Source organism: Ochotona curzoniae, unplaced genomic scaffold, assembly GCF_017591425.1.
Source record: "Ochotona curzoniae isolate NIBS_2020 unplaced genomic scaffold, NIBS_Ocur_1.0 scaffold_3835, whole genome shotgun sequence".
Classification (NCBI taxonomy): domain Eukaryota; kingdom Metazoa; phylum Chordata; class Mammalia; order Lagomorpha; family Ochotonidae; genus Ochotona; species Ochotona curzoniae.
In genome coordinates this window covers 33,997,318-34,018,463 of record NW_024467114.1, presented here as the reverse complement: position 1 = coordinate 34,018,463, position 21,146 = coordinate 33,997,318, and the positions used below count along the sequence as shown (strand labels likewise).

The 21,146-nt window shown below is 41.4% G+C and overlaps 1 protein-coding gene across 3 annotated transcripts in view; it reads right to left on the bottom strand.

Moving 5' to 3' along the window:
• Positions 1 to 1,105: 1,105 nt before the first annotated feature.
• Positions 1,106 to 21,146, bottom strand: part of CRPPA (CDP-L-ribitol pyrophosphorylase A) — a 231,552-nt gene continuing 211,511 nt past the window's right edge. For all 3 annotated transcript variants that reach the window (XM_040965017.1, XM_040965018.1, XM_040965019.1), the window contains one exon: positions 1,106 to 1,887. In XM_040965017.1, the coding sequence (XP_040820951.1) occupies positions 1,783 to 1,887 (105 nt within the window). In that variant the 3' untranslated portion in view covers positions 1,106 to 1,782. The remainder of the gene's footprint in view (positions 1,888 to 21,146) is intronic.

Sequence of the window (21,146 nt, the reverse complement as noted above, 5' to 3'; positions counted from 1 at the left end):
AGTTCACTAGACAGTTAAGTGATCACCATGTCATTCCCACTGTGTCCGGGTGCAGCTTTTATGTCCCTAGCAACAATGATAATTGTTAGGAACTCTCCTCTCCTAAAAGTTCCAGGGGAAAGGAAACACAATCTGAGATTTCTGGCTTTAGTATTAACTTTGAATATTTTTTTATTTTTAGAGACTTGTTGGTTGATTTGAAATACAGAGTTACGAGAGGAAAAGACAGAGGAAAAGACAGAGTGGTCGTCCATTGGTCCATTCCCTCAAGTTATGATAAATGTTTCTGATTGCCTACGGTAAAAGTCATTTGAATTTCTTCAAGATAAATCGTCATCCATTCTAGAATCCCGTCATTGTGTTAAAAACAGTGCCAAGTCAGCCAGCACCCCCAGAGACCTTGCTCAATCTCCAGCCTAGCGGAAGGCACTCCTGGGAATTTACTCCCTCCACTTTGAGGAGGCTTCCAAACTCTTCAAACATTTGCACCTGGAGACTTTCAAGGGCCTGTGGTCAGAGGTTCCCAGTGGCTCTCAACCCGACCCCCACTTCCCACCTTGTAGCGGGGTGGAGGCACAGGCATCCCAACCCCAACCCACCAGTAGTCCTGACAGCATGAACTGACTTATTTCATGTTTCTGGAGCATCCTTAGGGACTGAGGGAAAGCATGGAGAGCCCGGGAATTAGATCCAAACCCACACTGAAATGACGCATTTCACTTAGGAGAATGAATTGCTGTGATTGTCCCCATTATATTCTACTCCCTATTACTTATTCATGAGATATAAACTCTCCTACTGTCGGAGTAGGAGAGAAATACAAGGGAAAAGTGACCCAAAATGTTAACGCAGACATTCCGCAAGGTGGATAGTTTGACTGAAAACATTTCATGCAAGATTTATAGTTCCCACATGCAACCCAAACCCTGATTTAACCTCATCTCATCTGTTTTCATAAAAATATATGTGGGTATGGAATAAAGTGCATCTCTGATGACTGGTTACCCATAACTGTGAAATGCAATGTACGGAGAAATATTAATAATTAAAGACATAAATCAATGGAATTGTGATATATAAGAATTTAATTTTTCAAAAACATAGGTACCTGTAAAAGAGTAATTTAACTTTGTGTTGGGCAATGAAATTTCCAGGGCTTATAGCCTTATAACCAACTAAACAGGCATTGATTAGAACAACAATTACCAAGCCTTCCAGATGTTTACAAAAGTTACTCAGAAAAATCAGAGACCCTTTGAAATTAGGCAAAATTGAATTTCATAAATGGTCCAAGACATACTTATATCTTAAAAAGAAGACTATATTTGCATTAGGAATCCAGAGTAACTTGGCCAAGGGTGAGGCTATTTGAAAGAGTTCCATTTCCTGTTATCCTTATCAGGGATTTCAAGGTGGGGGAAAGTTCAGAACAAAACAACAGGACAGATATCGCACTGGGGGAGGGGTAGGGAGGACAATTTTAGAATGCAGAGTAGTTCATCCACTGGCTCCATTGTAGCCTCATCTATCAAATGAAGGTAACAGGTCAAGTTTTCCAGATCTTCATTCCGGGCAGACCTGGCTTCTCACCACTGTTTGCATCTTGAAGTATTTATTTTCCACTCTGGTCTATTTGACACATAGGCCAGTGCTCAGGACACAGACGCAGGTCTATGACCTGAGTAGCATATCCTAACACAAGGAGAAATGGAAGACTCTCCGCCAGCCTTGGCCAGGGTACGGGCGAGCACAGCAGATGCCTGGCTGGCCTTGCCGTTTTCTTCACGCTACCAGCAGCTGTCCAACCAGCCCGGGGTTTCTGTCTTTGATTAATGCAGTGATGATGATGGCAGCTTGTTTTAAATTCTCCTGTAGCTTCTGCTCGTCCTGAAAAGAATGGGTAAAACGATCATTATTAGACAAAGAGAAGCAGATCACATTTCCCATTGGACAAGGAGCCATCTGAAAAAATCCTCTTTCTCGACTTGGCATGTTTTACACTGAGACCTTAGCCACTGGCATGGACTTGAGTCCCACCTCTGCTAGCATTTTTCATTATAATCACACACACACACACACACACACACACACACACACACACACACACACACCACAACACTAGCAGCTGAATATTCTATGAGAAACACTGACATAATTTCAAATGCTAAACAAAAAGAAACAAAAGATGGTTTTCTCCTAATTCTATCTCTGAGCACTTTGGGCACTTAGCTGAAGCATGGCTGCTTCTCCAAGGGCGCAAGCCTGTTCCTCATCTTGCCTGTGAACACTCTCCGACTCCATTAGTTTGTTATGGCTGCGGATGGGTGTGGAGAACAAGAAATGCTGCTTGTGAACTTAGGTTCCAGGAAGCTCATAACAGACTAATTTCACAAGTGGCTAAAGAGCGATTTTGTCTATGAAATCAAGCTGCCTATGAAAATCTACTCATCCTAAAATTAGCTCAACTTGTTTAAGGTCATGGGCAATTATCACCTGGACAGAAAGGGGAAGAGACAGAGGCAGAACTGCTGTCTTTGAGGACCCTACAACGGAAGTGCCAGGTGATCGCCATGTCACTACGACCCACCATTTCCCATCCTTACTATTCCTGCATCCACACATGTTGGGGTTAGGCATTGAGGATGACACCATTCCTGCTGCCACTACTGCATCGCCCCTCTGCCCTCTGCTAATGTGACAATGTCCTGACAGTCTCTTAGAGACTGTCACATCCCACAGACCTCAAGATACTGCGTTCAATCTGACCACAGCATTGCTCTTGTATATGTAGTCCATTGAAGGATTCCTCTGAGCCACAGGATAAAGGCTGATGCCAGCAAGCAAGTGGAAATAGCCTCTTGTGGATGTTCCTTTACCCCACTCAGCTCTGAAGCCTACAGTCACATAGCATGGAGCATCAAGATGAGCCATGCAAGCTATTTCTCCAAGCGCATAGCCCTGAACTACGAAAAGTTTCCTGTACCTTTCCTAGTTCAGTTGATCCTGATTATTCTTTGGGGTTCCACTCAGGTGTCTGTGACTCCAGCAAGCCACCTTGGCACGCAGCCATCACCCAGTTGGGGTGTCTGTTTCCTGTGAACTCCTCCAACACACAACATTTTCATAGTCTCTTTAGTTGACCACCATTCCACCAGATGATGAGTTTCTTGATGGAAAGCATTATTCAATTTATCCCTGAATCTGGAACACTTAGCTCAATGTCTAACACATGGTAGCACTATGTAAATTTGAATAAATTCAAAGTAAAAGTGGCTTGATAATAAGATCATTCTGGGGTTTAACTTGTTGGCTGATGGGAACTGCTGTCTGGTGATGTTGGTGACTCTTCTTGGGAGGTTTAATCGATTGGGCACCTGGCAAGAGCACAAGGAAGCACCACATCTGAGCCTCGCTGGCACCGCTGCCTTTGCCTGCACCAGTCCTGCACTCCTCACTGCCACAGGTCACCGACCACCCTCACTCCCACCCATCCTGCGCACCTGCACATTTTTTGCATCAACTCTTCTGATGGTGTCCTTTTGGATGAGGCAAGGGGCTGAATGCCTTGCTTCTGCCGAGTGTGTTTCATACAACATTTCCATATGGATTTCAAATGCTAATCTGATTTACACAATGTCACAAGACCTAGATCACATGTGAATAGCTTTAAAGCTAAATGTTCTGGAGTTGAAATATGATGTACTTCTATAGGAGCAAATTCATGCATGCCAAATTCTACATTCCATAATCCATCATTCCACAAACACGGACAGCATTCTGACATCCAGAAAAACTTGAACCAACCATTGACCAGCATCAGCGTGGCAGACTGATTTGCTAAAATGAAGATATAATACAGATGAGCATTACTAAGTCTTCTTCTTTTAAAGACATAAGAATTCTATCCTATGAGCTCAGTGTGATGGCTTGATTGGTTAATCCTCCCCTTATAAGTGCCAGGATCCTATGTAGGTGCCAGTTCATGTCCTGCCTGCTCCACTTCATATCCAGCTCCCAGCTTGTGGCTTGGGAAAGCAGTAGGAGTTGGCCCAAATCCTTGAGACCCTGCACCTGTGTGGAAAATCTGGAAGAAGCTCCTGACTCCTGGCTTCAGGTTGGCTCAGCTCCCACCAATGCAGTCATTTGAAGAGTGACCCAGTTGATGGATAATATTTCTCTGTTTCTCCTCTCTGAAAATCTGCTTTTCCAATACAAATAAATAAATCCTTTTAAAAAAAAACATAATTATAAACCCACCACTGAAAGAGGAATTAATGTTTAAAAAAAGAAATTCTATCTTTCTAGCTCTCTGAAATCAAATTAGGCTTATAATAATTAGCCTAGCAGCTAAAGTCCTTGTATTGTACACACTAGGATCCAATATAGTCACTGGTTCTAATCTCGCTGGCCCCACTTCCCTTGAAGCTCCCTACTTGTGGCTTTGGAAAACAGTGGAGGACAGCCCAAAGCCGTGAGACCCTGCACCTGCTTGGGAGACACAGAAGAAGCTCCTGTCTCCTGGCTTTGAATCAGCTTAGCTCTGGCCTTTGTGGAACACTGCACCTATGTGGGAGACTCAGGAGCTTCTTCCAGGTCTCCTATGTGGGTGCAGGGTCCCAAGGCTTTGGGCCATCCTCGACTGCTTTCCCAGGCCACAAACAGGGAGACGGATGGGAAGTTGAGCCACCAGGATTACAACCGGCGCGTGCAAGGTGAGGACCTTAACCACTATGCTACTGTGCCAGGCCCCACGTGGTCATTTATAATCATTAAGGTGTATGAATGCGCTGAGGTTCCCTTGTGAGTTTCAAACACTACTGGACAAATGTTAAAAAGAAAAAAAGGCAACCTTATTTGTGTACTTATTTATTAGGGGAGAGAAAGCGAGAATGAGCGAGAGAGAGAAGCAGATGGTAAACAGACTGAGAAAGTTTCCATTTGCTGCTTTACTCCCCAAATGTATGCAAGAGCAAGGCTGGACAGGACCACTAGGAACCAAAAATTCCATCCATGTTTCCCACATAGGAGATGGGGACCCATGTACTTGAGCCATCACCTGCTGACTCCCAAGGTACTCAGCAGCAGGGAGTTGGAATCAAGAGTGAAGCTAGGACTCAATTCCAGATTCTCCCATAGCGGGTCCTGGCTGGCAGCTTAACTGCAGGCCAAATTCCTGTCCCCAAGGTAGACATTCTAAATCTTCAGTAAAAAGGGGGCCAACACAGTGGCTCAATGGGTTAACCCTCTACCTTCCAATCATGGCAGTCCATACAGACACTGGTTCACATACCAGCTGCTCCACTTCCCATCCTGCTCCCTATGGCCTGGGAATGCAGCAGACATAGTTCAAGTCCTTGGAACATTGCACCTATGTGGGAGACTCAGAAAAAGCTCCTGGTTTCCAATTGGCTCAGCCTCTGATCGGCCACTACAGTCTGCCGTCCCCAAACCCATAATCTCAACCTCACATGAGAACTACAGATAAATTCCAGGAATATTCTGTGGAATACCACTTTCTTTATCTGCTGGAGCTCCTCTTAGCACCACAAAACGTTTGAAACATTTAGGAAACCATATGTAGGTCATCCCAGAAGCCAGGTTATCTGGGGATACTTACTTCATGAAAGAAACACGAGTAAAAACCATTCATTCTATTCCCAAGGGAAGTAGTGTGATAGAATGTACACGACCAAGAGCAAGAGTAGACTTAGGTGACATGAGCATCATTGGACACAAAAGGACAAGGGCTGCGACAGTGTGCTAAGAGCATTTAATACTGTGATGCTTCCTATTGTCAGTAAGACCAAGAGCTTAGAGTAGGCACAGGCTGCCACATCCAGAATGCGTAGGAACTCCTCCGGGGGAAGAAATGCTGATGGATTTTTATGGAGGTCTATAGACGTCAGGAGCTTGAACAGACCTTCCTCACGTATTGCAAGCAGCCCAGGTTCTGTACATTTTGTACATCAAAAAAGAACAACTGGCCAGAAGTTTATCAGAGTCAACACCCTGTAACCATAGCAACATTTATTGCCAGGGTTTAAGTTGATTCTGATTTCAGCTCTCCAGCCATGAAGAGTGTGAACTGTCATCACTGCACACCAACTCTGGAAGCCAGCGGCAGGACACCCAAAGGCATGCACCATCTAGGACAGTCAGAAGGGCCCTGCATGCTATGAGGTGCTGGGGCCTGCACCTTCTCTCACATTTTAACCATGAATGGGCTCGCATCACTGGGGTTTGTCTGCTGGTTTCACTTCATGATCACACCAATGTTTTTGAGAAAGCTTGAAAAATGTCAAGCCCTCCCCCTTCCAAAGTAACTTTAAAATGTAACTTCTAGTTTAAAATAGAGCATTTATGCTTGTCCTTGTTCACAACTATATGACAGCAAAGAAAAAGAATCCAGTTAAAAGGCGTTGGGGGGTGGCAACAAGAAGTGCAGCACAGCAGTCGGCTTTCTCAAAAATGTTAGCAAGAGTTATTTTTGGATGATGGATTTATAGCAACTTTTATTCCTTTGTCCTTTGCTATCCTGTCAAAATTTCCATAATGAACACATTTAATTCTTCTTAGGAGAAAAACAAATTATTTTAAAGTTTAGCTTTATGACTGCCTCAGTTCAGGGAACTCAATTTGATTTGTGACCATATAAAATCAATAAGACAGAGTAATGTCCACATTTCCAGAAGACACTTTTCCCCATAAATATCTTCAAAATCTGTACAAGGAAGACAGTTTTTTTTTTTATGCTTGGAAATTCTCATCTCCAGTAAAATGCCAAGAAAGAGTAGAATGAATAATTCACAGCATTGTGGCTGTCTGGTGATTTTGATTTTAAGAAAAATATCAGGCAAGTGGAATTGAAAATCACAAGAACAAAAGTGTACTTAATTTTGCTCAACTCACAATTGTTCTCTGAGATTGTGGAGTTGCTAACCAGCTAGATTTTGAGATGGGTGAAAAGCACTGTATGTGAATGTGTGTATATGTGAGTGTGTGTGTGTGTGTGAATGTGTGTTATGTGTGTATCAATCCTGCTTTTCAACTTCCATAACCTCAAAGTGAATAACACCCCCTGGCAGCTAAAAAAGGAAGCAGCAGCAGGTGAACCTAAATTGACTCTATGGCAATTCAGCTTTGTCTCTAGGTCCCTGCCTTGTGGTCTTTTCCCCTTTGTGTCTTGTGTTGCCATTGGTGATGGGCTGGTGCCTTACAATCACTGTGTCTGTCATCTTCAGCTGAGCAGGGAAATGAGGACGCAGACCTACTCCTAGGACTCTCCAGCCCTTGGGGAGCCACGGACAGCTTCACAGAGGCTAAGCAGGACAGCACATTTGCCTAGTTCACGGAGGCTCGTCTCTGACCTCTTGCTACCTTCCCATCTTCTGCCTCGAGATGCAGATAGGTATCGCCTGCACTTCCAGAAGTGGATTGCTGATGAGTATTAATGTGCAAGTATTGCAAATGGCCACTTTTCTATGTTGCCCATGCCCTGATAATTATTCCTAATTGTCCCCTTCGAGTTTCTGAAAAGACAATTTTTGGAAAAACTATTCCCAGAGTTCTTAAGCTAGAAGAACTTTGAAATGTATATTTAAAAATAGTGAATCCCTCAGTGTGCAACACAGATGGCAACACTTGAATGAAAGGGATGGGATCAGATTTATGGTGGCTTGTTAGAACTAAATTTATGTGCATTTTATTAGAATACCGTCTCAAAGAATAGCCGGAAAAGCTATGACATCATTGTTCTCCAAATCTTTACGGACAAGCTGAAAGGAAATCTTGCAGAGGTATTCATCCCCCACACATAGCACTGCTAGAGAACACAATGTACTCTACCAAAAGGAAAGCTGTAAAGCCAAAGTATGTGTACATATATTTAAGCTTTAGATGTCTCAGGAGATTACACAGCCATTCTTGAGGGGGAAAACATTGCATTGTCTGCGCAAATTCCATGCCCAAAGCCCAAATCAATTTCCGTGAGTTACAAACTGTCCTGAGATTTGGACTGCTCACAGTTTCACATTAATATCCTCCTGCCATGCCAGTCTTGGTAGAGTTTTTAAAAAAGGTATTCTGCAAATAGCACAAAATTTCAAATATTACAAACAACCAGGAATATACTGGCTCTACCCACATATTTCCACCTAACGCCACCTATCCAGCCATACCATGTGCAATATCAAACTGACATGCTTTATGAAACTTCAACTAGCTTGTTAACATGTCTAACATCAATAACATGAAATGAGAATAATTTGAGAATAAACTGTATATATTTGGCTGGTATGGGGAAAAACAAAGTCTAGTGGGGACACATTGTCCCCTAGTGGAAATTGAAAGAAGTGTTCAGTGTAAATCTAAACTTCAGGGGGAAACCACTGACTCACTGATAAGGGTTGTGGAAAACAAAATCGCTCTCTTCAAAGGAAAGGAATTTCCCTGTTATTGCTGTGAGTTACACAGTGATCTCCCAAAACTTAAAGAATAAAATTAAAATGTATTGGGGCTTCTCCATTAACACAACCAACACTCAACGTATAACAGTTGGTCCATGCCTACCAACAGCAGGTGCTCAATAAATACTTGAGGAAGGAGAAGATTATGGGGAAAAAAAATGAGAAAGTTTTGGTGGATAAAACCTTAGGATACAGCACTGACACTTGCTAAACTGGAAGAAAGACCAGAGACCAGAGAGGTCAGAGGAAGGTAGCATGTGGATGGAAAGAAGGACCAGCTGTCCAGCCCAAGTCACAAGCCATCAACCACTGTGTCAACTATTTCTAGGTCTGATAGTTGTCATACTCGTCACTGCCACACTCTATTTCCTTGCAATACCTTTCACAATGTAAGTGGCACTACTTAATAAAGTTGAAAACATGGTTTCATATACGATATCCCTTTAAATTAGCAAAAAAATGTTTCAATCCTAAACCCACCTGGTAGTTTACACATCTTGCTAGTTTTTCACTGTGACATCTCTCCACTGTCTCATTTCAGCAACTGCGAGGCTGTGTCTACACCATCCTATGCCTGGAGTCCTTTAGGATGTTCTAGTGGGATGCTTCTCTTCACCCATGGCCAATGTTAACCTTAGAATAATCACTTCCGTCTGCCCAATCTGCTCTATCTTCAGTCCTTCAACCTACCATTCTGGGCCACCTACAATCAACCCAAACAACCCCACTAACTACAACGCTCTCTTTCACTCTAAGAATCTACTTTTCAGGTCCTGAGGAAATGAACATGTGCTACTCCTGCTCCAATAAAACAGCTTCCCAAAACCCACATGGATTTTCAGGGTTCAGCTGTGACAACCCCCTATGTCACTGCATTTCACTAATGTTTATGGTACTCTTCACCAGAATCCCTTACTGATAGGGATGGTTCTCAGTACCTACGGGTTCCACATTCCTGGATTTAACCAAATGAAGATCGAAGACACATGAACAATTTCTTCCGAACTGAATAATACAGATTTTCTTCTTGCCATTGTTCTCTAAACAACTCGGTGTAACAACTATTTGTCCAGCATTTATGCTTTATTATCATAAGAAATCCAGAGATGATTCCAGCTATATAAGGGATATATGTGAGCATCGTGCAACTATTACATCATGTTACACAATTGAGCATCTATAGAATCTGGTGTCTACAGAATGGTTTTAGAACCAATCAATCCCCCTTAGAATACTAAGGAACAATTGTATTTTCCTCACATTTGCATATATACAGACCTTATTTTCTTACCTAGATTATAAAGTTCTTAAAAGATTCTTCTCCCTACTTTATATTTCAACCTCAAGTAGCAACAAAAAAAGCAGGGGTACTATGCCTGTGTTAGGATAAAAATTTACGAAGTAGAGTGCACATCTGGAAAAACACTTCAAATGCCACTTGAGATGGTCACATTTCAAGTCAGAGTACCTACATTCAAGGTCTGGCCCCACTTCAGCTCCAGCTTCCTGCAGGGCACATGGTAGGTGGCAGAAGTGAGGACTGCTTCCCTGCCACACACACAGGAGACCATATTAAAGTCCCAGGCTCCTGGTTACAGCTTATCCCAGTCCTGCACTCCAACCTGGTGCAGGCATTTAGGGGCTGAACTAGCAGATGGAAGATCTCTCTGTCTCTGTCTCACTCTGCCTTCCACATAATAAATAAATGTTCTAGATGATTAACTATAATAGCTGGTATTATTCTGTAAAGAATTTGCTTTCACAAATCACTGACGATTAAGACATCTTTGAAACATCAAAGTAGTTGTTTTGTTTTGTTTCGGCATCTTCTTAATTTTGATTGATGTAAGAGCGAGCTTCAATCTACTTATTCACCCACCAAAGGCTGCAGGTGGGCCAAGCTGAAACCCAGGAGTTGAGAACTCAATTCTGGATTCCCATGGGAGTGGCAGGGCCCAAGGCACCCAACCAGCAGAGTCACCACTTCATGACTCCCAGGGCTGACAATAGGAAGCTGGAACTGCGAGCAGAGCCAGGACTCAAACCCAAATACTCCAATGGTCCAAGCAGGGGACAAAAGCCCACTATGAGAAATTCTGAAGCATTAAGATAAAGGATGCATCATCATGTACATCACTGCCTAAAAAAATCAAGAAAGAAAAAGCTTTGTCCATGAAAATAAGCAACCAAGCCCAAACAAAGATGTCAGGGATTCATGTAGATTCTTCAGGGTCTCTTTCACCGACCAACAGGTACATCAGTGGGCATGAATGAATGAAATACAACTTCTCTAAAATTCAAAGGAAGAAACTGTTACGTACAACCATGGCTAACTCTCAGAGGAACAAGTAAGGAGATCTGGGATATGTGAGGACTACAGAATGATATTAATTAGTGGAGCATTTCTTATTTTAAGTGTTGAAAAACTTGAAGTAAATAAAAACAAAAAAAAGGATATCAATGTCTTTATTTATTCAACTACTAGATTTTGAGCACTTACTTGATGAAAGCCTCTAAACCACATGAGGGCATTCTAAAAGGTTTGCGGAAATGGGATTAAAAATTATTTTGGTATGAGGAAGAATGAAATCTAACTACACTGTCCACAAACTTTTGAAGTTCCCTTATATGTTAAGATATGAATGGACAGATGTTTCCCTTTTTGGGATTTGCAGTCAGGTAAATGAAACAAACATAAAAACTAATCATCATATGCCACAAATAAAATATAAGATAAATTCAAAATTGAAATAAATACAGCATTAGAATTTTCAGGGGTAAAATATGTTTAAAGCCTTGTTAAATATTTAAATGTGGAATTTAAAAACAGCATGACTTAAGTACATATAAATTTGAAACATAAAAAATTTAAATTTTACAAATGAAAACCACTGATGCATTTGAACAAAAAAAACATCTCAAAGGATAGATCAAATGATGGATTAGATACAGTTGAAGATGGCATTACTAAAACTGAAGAAAGAGTTGAGGAAATGACCCAGCATACACATCACAAATTCTAAGGCAACATAAAATGCAAAAGGAGGATAAGAGATTTGGCACAAATGAAAAGAATGGCTATTGTTTATTTAACAGTATCCCAGGAAGAGAATACAGAAGTGGGAGAAAAAAAAATAAAGACGTTGTGACTAAAATTTCTGTAAGTTATGGAACAACTGAATTTGTTTATAGAGGAGATTGAACGGCTCTCAGGGTGGATAAAGCAGAAAAAGAAAACAAAAGGCAACTATCGGAGCAGTGAGAAAGCACTAACTGACCAGCAGACGGTCATCAGGCAGACGGAGGGCTGCCTCTGGTACAACAATGGCACCAAGAACATGATGAGAATATTCTCCAGAATGTCAAAAAAAAAAAAAAAAAAGCAGAAACGAATGCCTACCCCCACCCAAATATATCAAACTGAAATGCTCACAATTGCCCACTCACCCCATTGTTTCTTATGAACAAAAATAAATTATCTGCCTGTGATGAAAAATAATAATAAGTTCCCATCCCTAAAAGAAAGGGCAAAAAATAAGGGGACTTGAAGTTGTTTCATAAATCCAAGGAAAGCAGTCCCCAGGTAACACAAGTAACACCTAAACACACAGACATGTGTAAGTACAAAATGCAAACACTGGGTGTGAGAGCAATGGCATATGGGCAGCAAGAGAAGACTCAAGTTGGGTGAACGTGTTGGTACAATGCTTGTAATGTCCATATCACAGTTTCACATAAGCATTTAAAACAAAATTTCAGATGACCTGTTTATAAACAGGACATGAACCACTGGTATCTGCAGAGAAAAAAACAAAGTGAAAACGACTGTGTCTTCCAGGTGACTGATTTCTGTGACAACAGTAACAATGTTAAGACCAAATAAAACAGCACACATACTATCTTCAGTGTGCTTTGTAAATTCCAGTTCCTAAACCTGAAAAATAACAGTGCATTAAGAGAAACCCGTCCTGCTACAAATATGTAAGGGGAAAAAAGACGAGTGACTGATGGGTATCAAGTTGGTCTCAAAGTGCCACAGGAAGCATAAGCTTTAGACAGTGTGGTGTCCAGAAAAGCACAAGGCCGTAAGGGGAAGGAACTGGTCATTATAATGCTTAGTTGGAAACAATGGCTTTCTCCTTGGGGATAAAACCCAAAGTAAGGAAAGGAGAAGCAAATTTTTCAGTTGACTGGTAAAGAGGGAACAAAGCAAAGGGGGGGAACATTAGGGGCTTGAAAGCAAAGAAACAAACTCAACAATGGGAGGACACACAACACCAGGAAGATAAATGAAGCAAAGAAGCTGAATGCCGCCATACTGACAGAAGAGGGCAGCATTGAACTGGAAATGCCGTACACTAGTCAACCCCAACACGCTCCGTGAAAAGGAGTGGATGCACACAACTGCACAAAATGTAAAAAGTAACATTCAACTACCAAAATGAATGGAAGAAAAAACAAGGAAACAAATGACAGGTCACACTCCAACCTGAATGGCACGTTTTTCTGCATAGATTGCACATTCTATGCAGGTATGGTATGGTAATGGTTATTGCACACACTCCAACAGGTAACCATTATACTCAACCAAGCTGACAGACTCATCCAAGGTGAATACCAGCAACATCAAATAAAGATATTACAAATAAGCAAATGAAGGAGGGTCACAAAGATACCAATCAACCTAATTAAATTTTGTACTGTACATAAGGGTGCGTTGCTATAAGCACTGTATTTGAAGTAATGCATTTCCCCCCCAGAGATACAATCGGTAATTTTAAAAATTAAACCTATGTGTGTTCTTTATTGAACAGTTAATAAAATCTATTTTTGTAGGAAGGGTTACATGCAAGGAAAGAGGGGAAAGCATAGAAAGATCCCACGATGCTGAATTGAACCTAGAGGTGTCAGTTTGAATTCATCTTATAAATAAATTGTACATTATATAGAAATAGATACAAATGGTTATACAGAGATAGATACAAATGGTTATACAGAAATAGATTAGGATGAGTATGTTTTGTTCCATAGAGCTGCACATACTTCCTAAGATTGTCCCCTGAAAGAACTCAGGCACAATGGCATGCCAGGAGCAATGGGCACTCTTAGCAACTGGCATTGGTATCTAAATGCCATTCTCTAACAAAGGAAAATAGGATTTCTCAGGAGAAAATTTAAGAGTCTAAAATAGAGTAAGGAAGAGAATAAGATGGTTCTAAAATATCTCTTGGTGTCAGATAGTAAGGTGGTGCTCAAAATCCACTGACATGGAGAAGGAAGAGAGAGCAAGAGAAGGGGGTCCCAATGCCACATCTGCACATTGGGTAAGAAAATAGTAGTGACTTCACACAACATAAAATAAAATTAATATTCAAGTCCATTGAGATAGACTGCTATGCTGATTGATCAATGGAAGCCAGCAAGACAGTAGAAAAGAAAGGTAGGCAGGAGAGACAGGCAGAGATTAGAGGAACAACTCTTTCTTATTGGACAATTGCCACTAATACACTTTGAAAGAATGATGGAAACAGAAGAGTATCCTTTGACAAGTGATACTTTATCAACGTGCTGAATCATCAGCCAGTAGTTGGTAAGAGTACAAATAAAAACTTTTTTTGAAAAATAGAAAAAATGGAAAAGCAATAAACAAAAAATCTCATTTTTGAAATTTATGAAAAAATGAGAAAAGTCATGTATTAAAATGAAACCTCGGGCCCGGCGCGGTGGCGCAAGTGGTTAAGGTCCTCGCCTTGCATGCCCGGGATCCCATATGGGCGCCAGTTCTATCCCGGCAGCCCCGCTTCCCTTCCAGCTCCCTGCTTGTGGCCCGGGAAAGCAGTTGAGGACAGCCCAAAGCTTTGGGACCCTGCACCCACGTGGGAGACCCGGAAGAGACTCCTGGCTTCGGATCGGCATAGCATCGGCCGTTGCGCTCACTTGGGGAGTGAATCATCGGACGGAAGATCTTCCTCTCTGGCTCTCCTCTCTGTATACCCACCTTTCCAATAAAAAAATAAATAATAAAAATAAATCTTAAAAAAAAAATGAAACCTAGGTTCCTGCAAGACAGACTGTCTGTCTCCTTCACCAACCAGTTGGGTTCCTGGGAGACTTGTTGGCCTGCACCTGAGGGTCCCTCCCTGCGGGGTCCGTGTCACCCATCTGTGGCAGGAACACCTCCGCCTTCATCCCTGATCACCCTTGGCTGGCCTTGCGCAAGAGATCTCTCAAAGCTACTTAGGCAGAGTGCTCTCTCACCCCTGAGATTCCATAGTAATCTTAACACAAAAAATATCACAGATGTTGGGAACAAACTGACATAAATGACATTGCACACAGTCCAAAACAGTGGTCAGGAATGCCATGCCAGCCCTGTCTTCCGCACCTCTGCTTCTGCCCACTGCTTCTTACCAGCGGTCCCTCCTTGGCTTTGTCTTCAGAGCTATGCACAATCCCCACTCCCCACGACAGGACCCCATTGCCCTAGTTTCTTAAATAATGTCTCCTCCATTGTTTTCAATAAGGATCAGAAGAATTTGTCTTTCACATTATGGGGGAAAAAAAACAACTATTAATATATAGGCAACTATTTTTATCATCTGAAAGTAATACAATGACTAATTCTGCAAGGATACCACACACGGAATGACTAGGAAACAGACTTCAAACAGTGAAACCTACAAAGACTAAGCACTTGACTACTACACTGGGAAAATTCCTACCCAAAAGCACATGATGATATCATGCTTAGATCCACTCATTTGGGGGTGCCATTTAATATCAAATTACAGATGGAAACTCTCTCCCAAGACTTGAAACTGTCAGCAGCAGAGAACATCCTGTGAGGCTTGGCACCAGCTCCTTAGCACAGGGTTCGTGTCCCTTCCAGAAATAAAACCAACAAATAACCGCACCTGCTCATCTATGTTTTACAATGCAAAATACAAATCAATGAGGGAATTGACACTCCTGGGTCAGTAAGAATAAAACCACACGCCTGAAAATGAGGACATTTGTGAATCCAGAATGTGTCACCTTTAGGCAAAAGGGAGGAGCGAACACTTGTCAGAGAACACTGGTGGAGGATCTTTATGCAATAGATGTAGAGCACACAAGTCAATGGAGTGTTCTCCAATGTCTGTCACCATCCAGGCGCATGGCCAAGGCAGGCCAGAAGCTCCTCAGCTTCAGGAGCAATCTTGCTACAAACTGACCATCCACGGGGGACAACAAGTGCAAGAGCCAAAGCAAAGATCAAATCCAAAGCACAGACCAACACATACATTGCCCTACCTATCACGGTTGCTGCCCGGTGGGTTTTGGCTCCCTGGAAAGGTCTGCCTTTACATTGAGAAATGAGAAGTGCTTACTTTTCTTGCAATGTGTTTTCTGTAAGGTACAGGATGTGGGATGGGCAGGCAGCACCGAAGTTCTACTCCAGGACTCAGACAGACAAAGGTCTGGTGAAAGCATGAGCAAGGGGCGTGGTGGCACGGCACCCTGGGAAGCCTACAAAGGAAACCGCAGCGTGGATTGCATCTATACTGCCTACAGCGCAACTCTCCAGTTTCTGGCACACTAATTTCATAAAGAACAATTTAAGTCTTCTATAGAACACACACAATCGAAAGGAAAAGGAAAGGTTACAGAATCGTTCTTCCTTTGAGTTGGTTATTTATTCTTATTGGGATTGGAAGGACTTTCAAAGACAAATAAATGTCTGGTGGCTACAAATAATTAAAGTACCAGTCAGGAGCGGTAATCATGCAAGAAAGAAAATGTCAGTCTTAATTCTGTGTGTTGGCAGTGAGCAGAGCAAGGCAGACCGCTCTATCCTGAATGCCTCTGTGTGGAAGCGACAGGGACGGACAATCACCACTGAAAAATCTTAGAAAGACAAAGGGAAACTGGAGTTTCCTAAGACATTTCTGCAAGCAATTCTATACATCACTCTACCAAAAATACATTCCTCTCATGGACAGTAATGTTTATTATTGTAACTTGAAAAATGCCAGGAAAACTTGCACTGGGAAACCTCGTTGGCCAAGATGTGTTTTGTTTGGAGTTAAGCACTTACGGAAATAAGTCATCACTATAGACAAAAACAAAAACATGAGCTCATCCAGAACAGCCAGGAAAACTGCGGTTCATCCTCGCTTCTTAGAGATACTGTATCACTTGCTTTGTTTTTTTCTAAATGATAAGCCTGGTAAGTGATGGGAAAGGAACAATGGAAAAGGCTTCTCCTGTTGGGATGCAAGCAAGCTTGGGATGCCCTCTTCACCCTGATCAGCAATCATTATTTTCAATGGAAAGTGGTATTTTTAAAAATTTTGTATCAGTAGAATTCACAAATACTTCATCAGTAATATATCATTTTTAAAATATTTTTTTAATTGGAAAAGCAGAATTCCAGAGAGAAGGAGAGACAGTGAGAGCCTCCATCCACTGTTTTACTCTCTAAATGGCTGCATTGGCCAGAATTGGTTAGGTCTGAAGCTAGCAGCTGAGAGCCAGGAGTCACCCCAGGGTTTCCCCCACAAGTGCAGGCGTCCAAGGATTTGGGGCGGCCTCTGCTGCTTTCCCAGGCCATAAGCCAAGAACTGGATTGGAAGCAGAGCAGCTGAGTCTTGAACTGGTGCAAATAAGGGATACTGGCACCACAGATGGAGGCCAAGCACACTACATCGTTGTGCCAGCCTTGAAAGTGACTATTTCTGAACACACCAGGATAGCATATGTTACCTTTCTGCCATTAACAAACTATGGCATAACTACATACAAGAAATTACGTAGGTGCTTTAAGAGGGAAGCAAAATGCTTATGTTTAAAAAGTTTCTTACATTTGGGTAGGCACATTTTAAGCACAGGATTTTAAATGAGGACAGGTTACGGGCAAGTGTTCCAGCACTTGTTCCATCTCCCATATTGTAGTGTCTTGGATTGAAGCCCTGCCTCTGCTTCCAGTCTAGCTTCCTGCTGATGTGCACCCCAGGAGGACACAGATGACGGACGTGTACCTGGGTTCCAGTCGCCCCATGGGAGAATCTGATTGGCTTCTGACTGAACCAGCTCTGGCTGTGTGACAGTGGATGGGACAGCGGACAGTGGACACAGCTCACATTCTCTCGTCTCACTGTCTCCTTCCACATCTCGTCTTTGCTTTGGGTTTGGCTCTCACTCCTCCTGCTCTCATGCTGTCATTCTGCCTTTCAAATAAGTCAACACACTTCTTATAAAAAAAGAGATTTAACAACAACACCAACAAAAATGGAGGAAGCACAAGATAATGCAAAGCATTTGCAGCATCTCATAATGTTAGCTTGGTGCTTAGGAAAACCTCACCAACCAAATAAAGGGTGTTGCAAGAGATTGTAAATATAATTGGTAAATGCTTTTCCTTAACATGCTTGACATTTAAACACCATAAAATGTGACATTAAGCTTCACAGTTCTTATTTTCCTTCCCTTCAGAGCTGAATAATTAGCTGGTATTTCCTTCAGCCTGAGACGTTGCGAGTCCCGGGACACATGACACACCAGGAAATCAGCTTCAGCCCCAGAAAGGCAACATCACAAATAGATGAGCCACAGTGAAACGCATCTAAGGTGGGTCCAAAGGCAACTGCTTGGAATCAGATCTAAAAGCCCCACTGACTCACAGCTCAGTCCAGCAATATTCCACTTTCACATCAGCCACAAGAGGCCAAGATTATTTTCCAACGGTAACTGTGGGATAGCTTGCAGCAGAGGACCACACAACATGAAGGGCCACATGGTGAGCAGCACAGGATATCGATAAACTCAGAAAGGCGGGCCCGATGCCAAGTCGTATGGTGTGTAGAGGTCACTCTGTTACATTAAACTGTATAGACATCCACAAGTTGGGCGTTTAATAAGGATTTTGAATTTATGGTGATTTAACTTCTTCACATACAACCTCCTCCATTTCAGGAAAAATGGCTTGATGAAAATAGTTTTCTCAGCACCCAAATTTTATAAAATAGAATTTCAGTTAAAAATTTTTTTTAAAGTGTGAATGAAGTTTGACTTTTCAACAAATATTCATCATGGTTTTTAACTGTTTGTCATCACTCCCTGGTCTCTTGCTTGAGATAATGTGTAATCTGTCAATCACGTCTTTTCAAAAACCACTCTGACATCAGAGATGATATTTGAAACATCTTCCCTTTACTTTCATTGATGAGTACACAGAGGAAACCACAAAAACAGTTTCCAGGTTTTGGGAAGGAAAACGTGCCACTTTCCATAAGTATACATAAGGCAGCTTTGGTTCCATTAAATGTAATTGCTCTTTAATTTCTTTATTACCAGTAATAAAATAGCATCAGGCATAGTTACACCATTTACTCTGGGGCATCCTAAATAATGTGCAATGTGTCTAAAAATAACTCAGTTTTTTCATGCAAATAAACACAATGATTTAAAAGCATATTAAAATAAAATCAAAGAATGGAGTAGTGGGCAATCACCACAAATTTAAAGAAGCAACAAAGACAGAAGAGCTGTCCATGATGAGATTGCAAACAATGGGAATCAGAACGATGAGCTCTCTGGCAAACAAAAACATGTCACAAATAAGAAACACACTTTGTAAGATGAAATCAATTATTTTTAGCCTTATGAAATGGGTGATCCAATAGATGAAGACTTAAAAATGCATCAGGACAAAATTATATGATGAGAGTTGGTTGAAGCTCTAGGGGAACAAATTCCAGGAACAGGAAATCATCTTGCGTGAAGTTTATATGACACACCACATCACCAATCACAACATCAGGCCAACAATAGCTCCCTGCCTACATTAAGGAACCAGCAATCATCTACCCACTATCAGTGGTATCTCAGATGGGCTCTTGGTCCAGAGAAGAAGCAATAGAGGGCTCAGGGAGAAAAAAGATCCACGCCCCCACACACAACAAAAAACAAGAACACATGACCCAGTGCTTTGTCACTAAAACACACTTCAGTTAATTCCAAAGATCAGCAATCATGGATCATTGGGGAAGATCCAAAAATCATGAAACAAAGCCACCCTTTCAACAAAGAGGAAAGTTCCTAATGGAAGGCTGATATCTAAATGAGCATTAAGAAAATCCTGTTATCTCTAAAATATCAAGAATTGGGAGTAGAGATACTATAACCTAAAAGTATGATCATTCAAATGAAAGTTAAATAGGCCATACAGCAGTACGAATATAGATCAAGAAGACAAATTCTCAATGTGGAAAACTGAGAATAACACAACACATGGGGCTGGCCCTGTGCTGTAACAAGTTAAGCTGATGCTAAGTACCAGTTTGATTCCTGGCTACTCCACTTGCAACCTAGCTCCCTGCTAAGGCACCTGCAGAAGCAGCAGAAAATGGCCTAAATTCTTGGTCCACGTAACCACTCAAGAGCTCCTTGCTCTTGGCTTCCGCTTCCACCTGGTCCAACCCTGGCCATTATGACATTTAGGGGAGTGAACCAACAGTTGGAAGATCTCCTCCTCCATCTCTGTAACTCCATCTTTCAAATAAAATAAAACCTTTTATCAAAAGAATGAAAGAATGTAAGATATAAATGACAGACATAAACTACGAATATTCTAAAAATGATGTGCTTAGGTTAAAAAGAATATTGGTTTTATCACAGAATAGGAATATACAACAAAGGAACGGAGGTAATGATTAATTCCCAAATTTTCATGATAAAGGTATTACGTAAGAGTATAAGATTCAGAAGTAAATGACATTTACATAATGAAAAGAAGTCATCAGTGAACAGTATATTAACTAAGTTACGTATAGACAATGTTCTCTTACCACAATGTGTTGCGATAAAGAAGAGCGTATACTAGCATTTTCAAGTTTTAATTAGACACCGTGGAGTACTCAGCACTACTCAACATGCATCTTTAAGAACACAAAGCAAGCAAAGGAATAAATGAAAGGGGAGGAAGGAGTATTATTTTGCTATGCTGACATTTTTCCCTCAAACTTAGAGAAAACACGAAGCTGTATGGCATCACTACTAAAGGTTATCATTGTATTTGAGTTCTTGGCCAATGAAGTAGGACCCGAAAAATAAATAAGATGGTTGAGTACTGGAAAGCAAAACAGACTTCTATCCTCCTTTCAGATATATGACCATGTCACTTTAAGTCACTTAAAACAGAAATGAATTACTCAAAGAATTCAATAAGTGGTTAGGTAGATGATCAACCCACAAACTGACATGAGTTTTCCTAAATCAAAAAAAATAATCTACAAAAAACAAAACTTGAAACAATTCCATTCACAAAATGTAATCACTTTCAAAACACTGCCTAGACCTAATTATGAAAGACAACTCCTAAAAAATGCTAATCGCTATGGCAAAAACAAAGTAACACCAAATGAACCTATAATGAAATCTCCAAAGGAGTCGGTTTGAAGCACTGACATTCCCAGATGAAAACGGGCGAGCCAACAGCAACATCAGCTGCTGCAACCCCAGACAAGTAACCTGGACATTTGCAGGACGTTCAAAAACAGTAAATCACAAAACAATTAAAATGTTAAATCTTGCTCTTCCTGTGCTTTTAGAGCGAATGCTCTTTCTTTGAATTAATTTTTGTGGGGTGATAAAACTACCAAATAGTGTTCTGTGCACTGCTCAAAATATCAGGACTTTGGG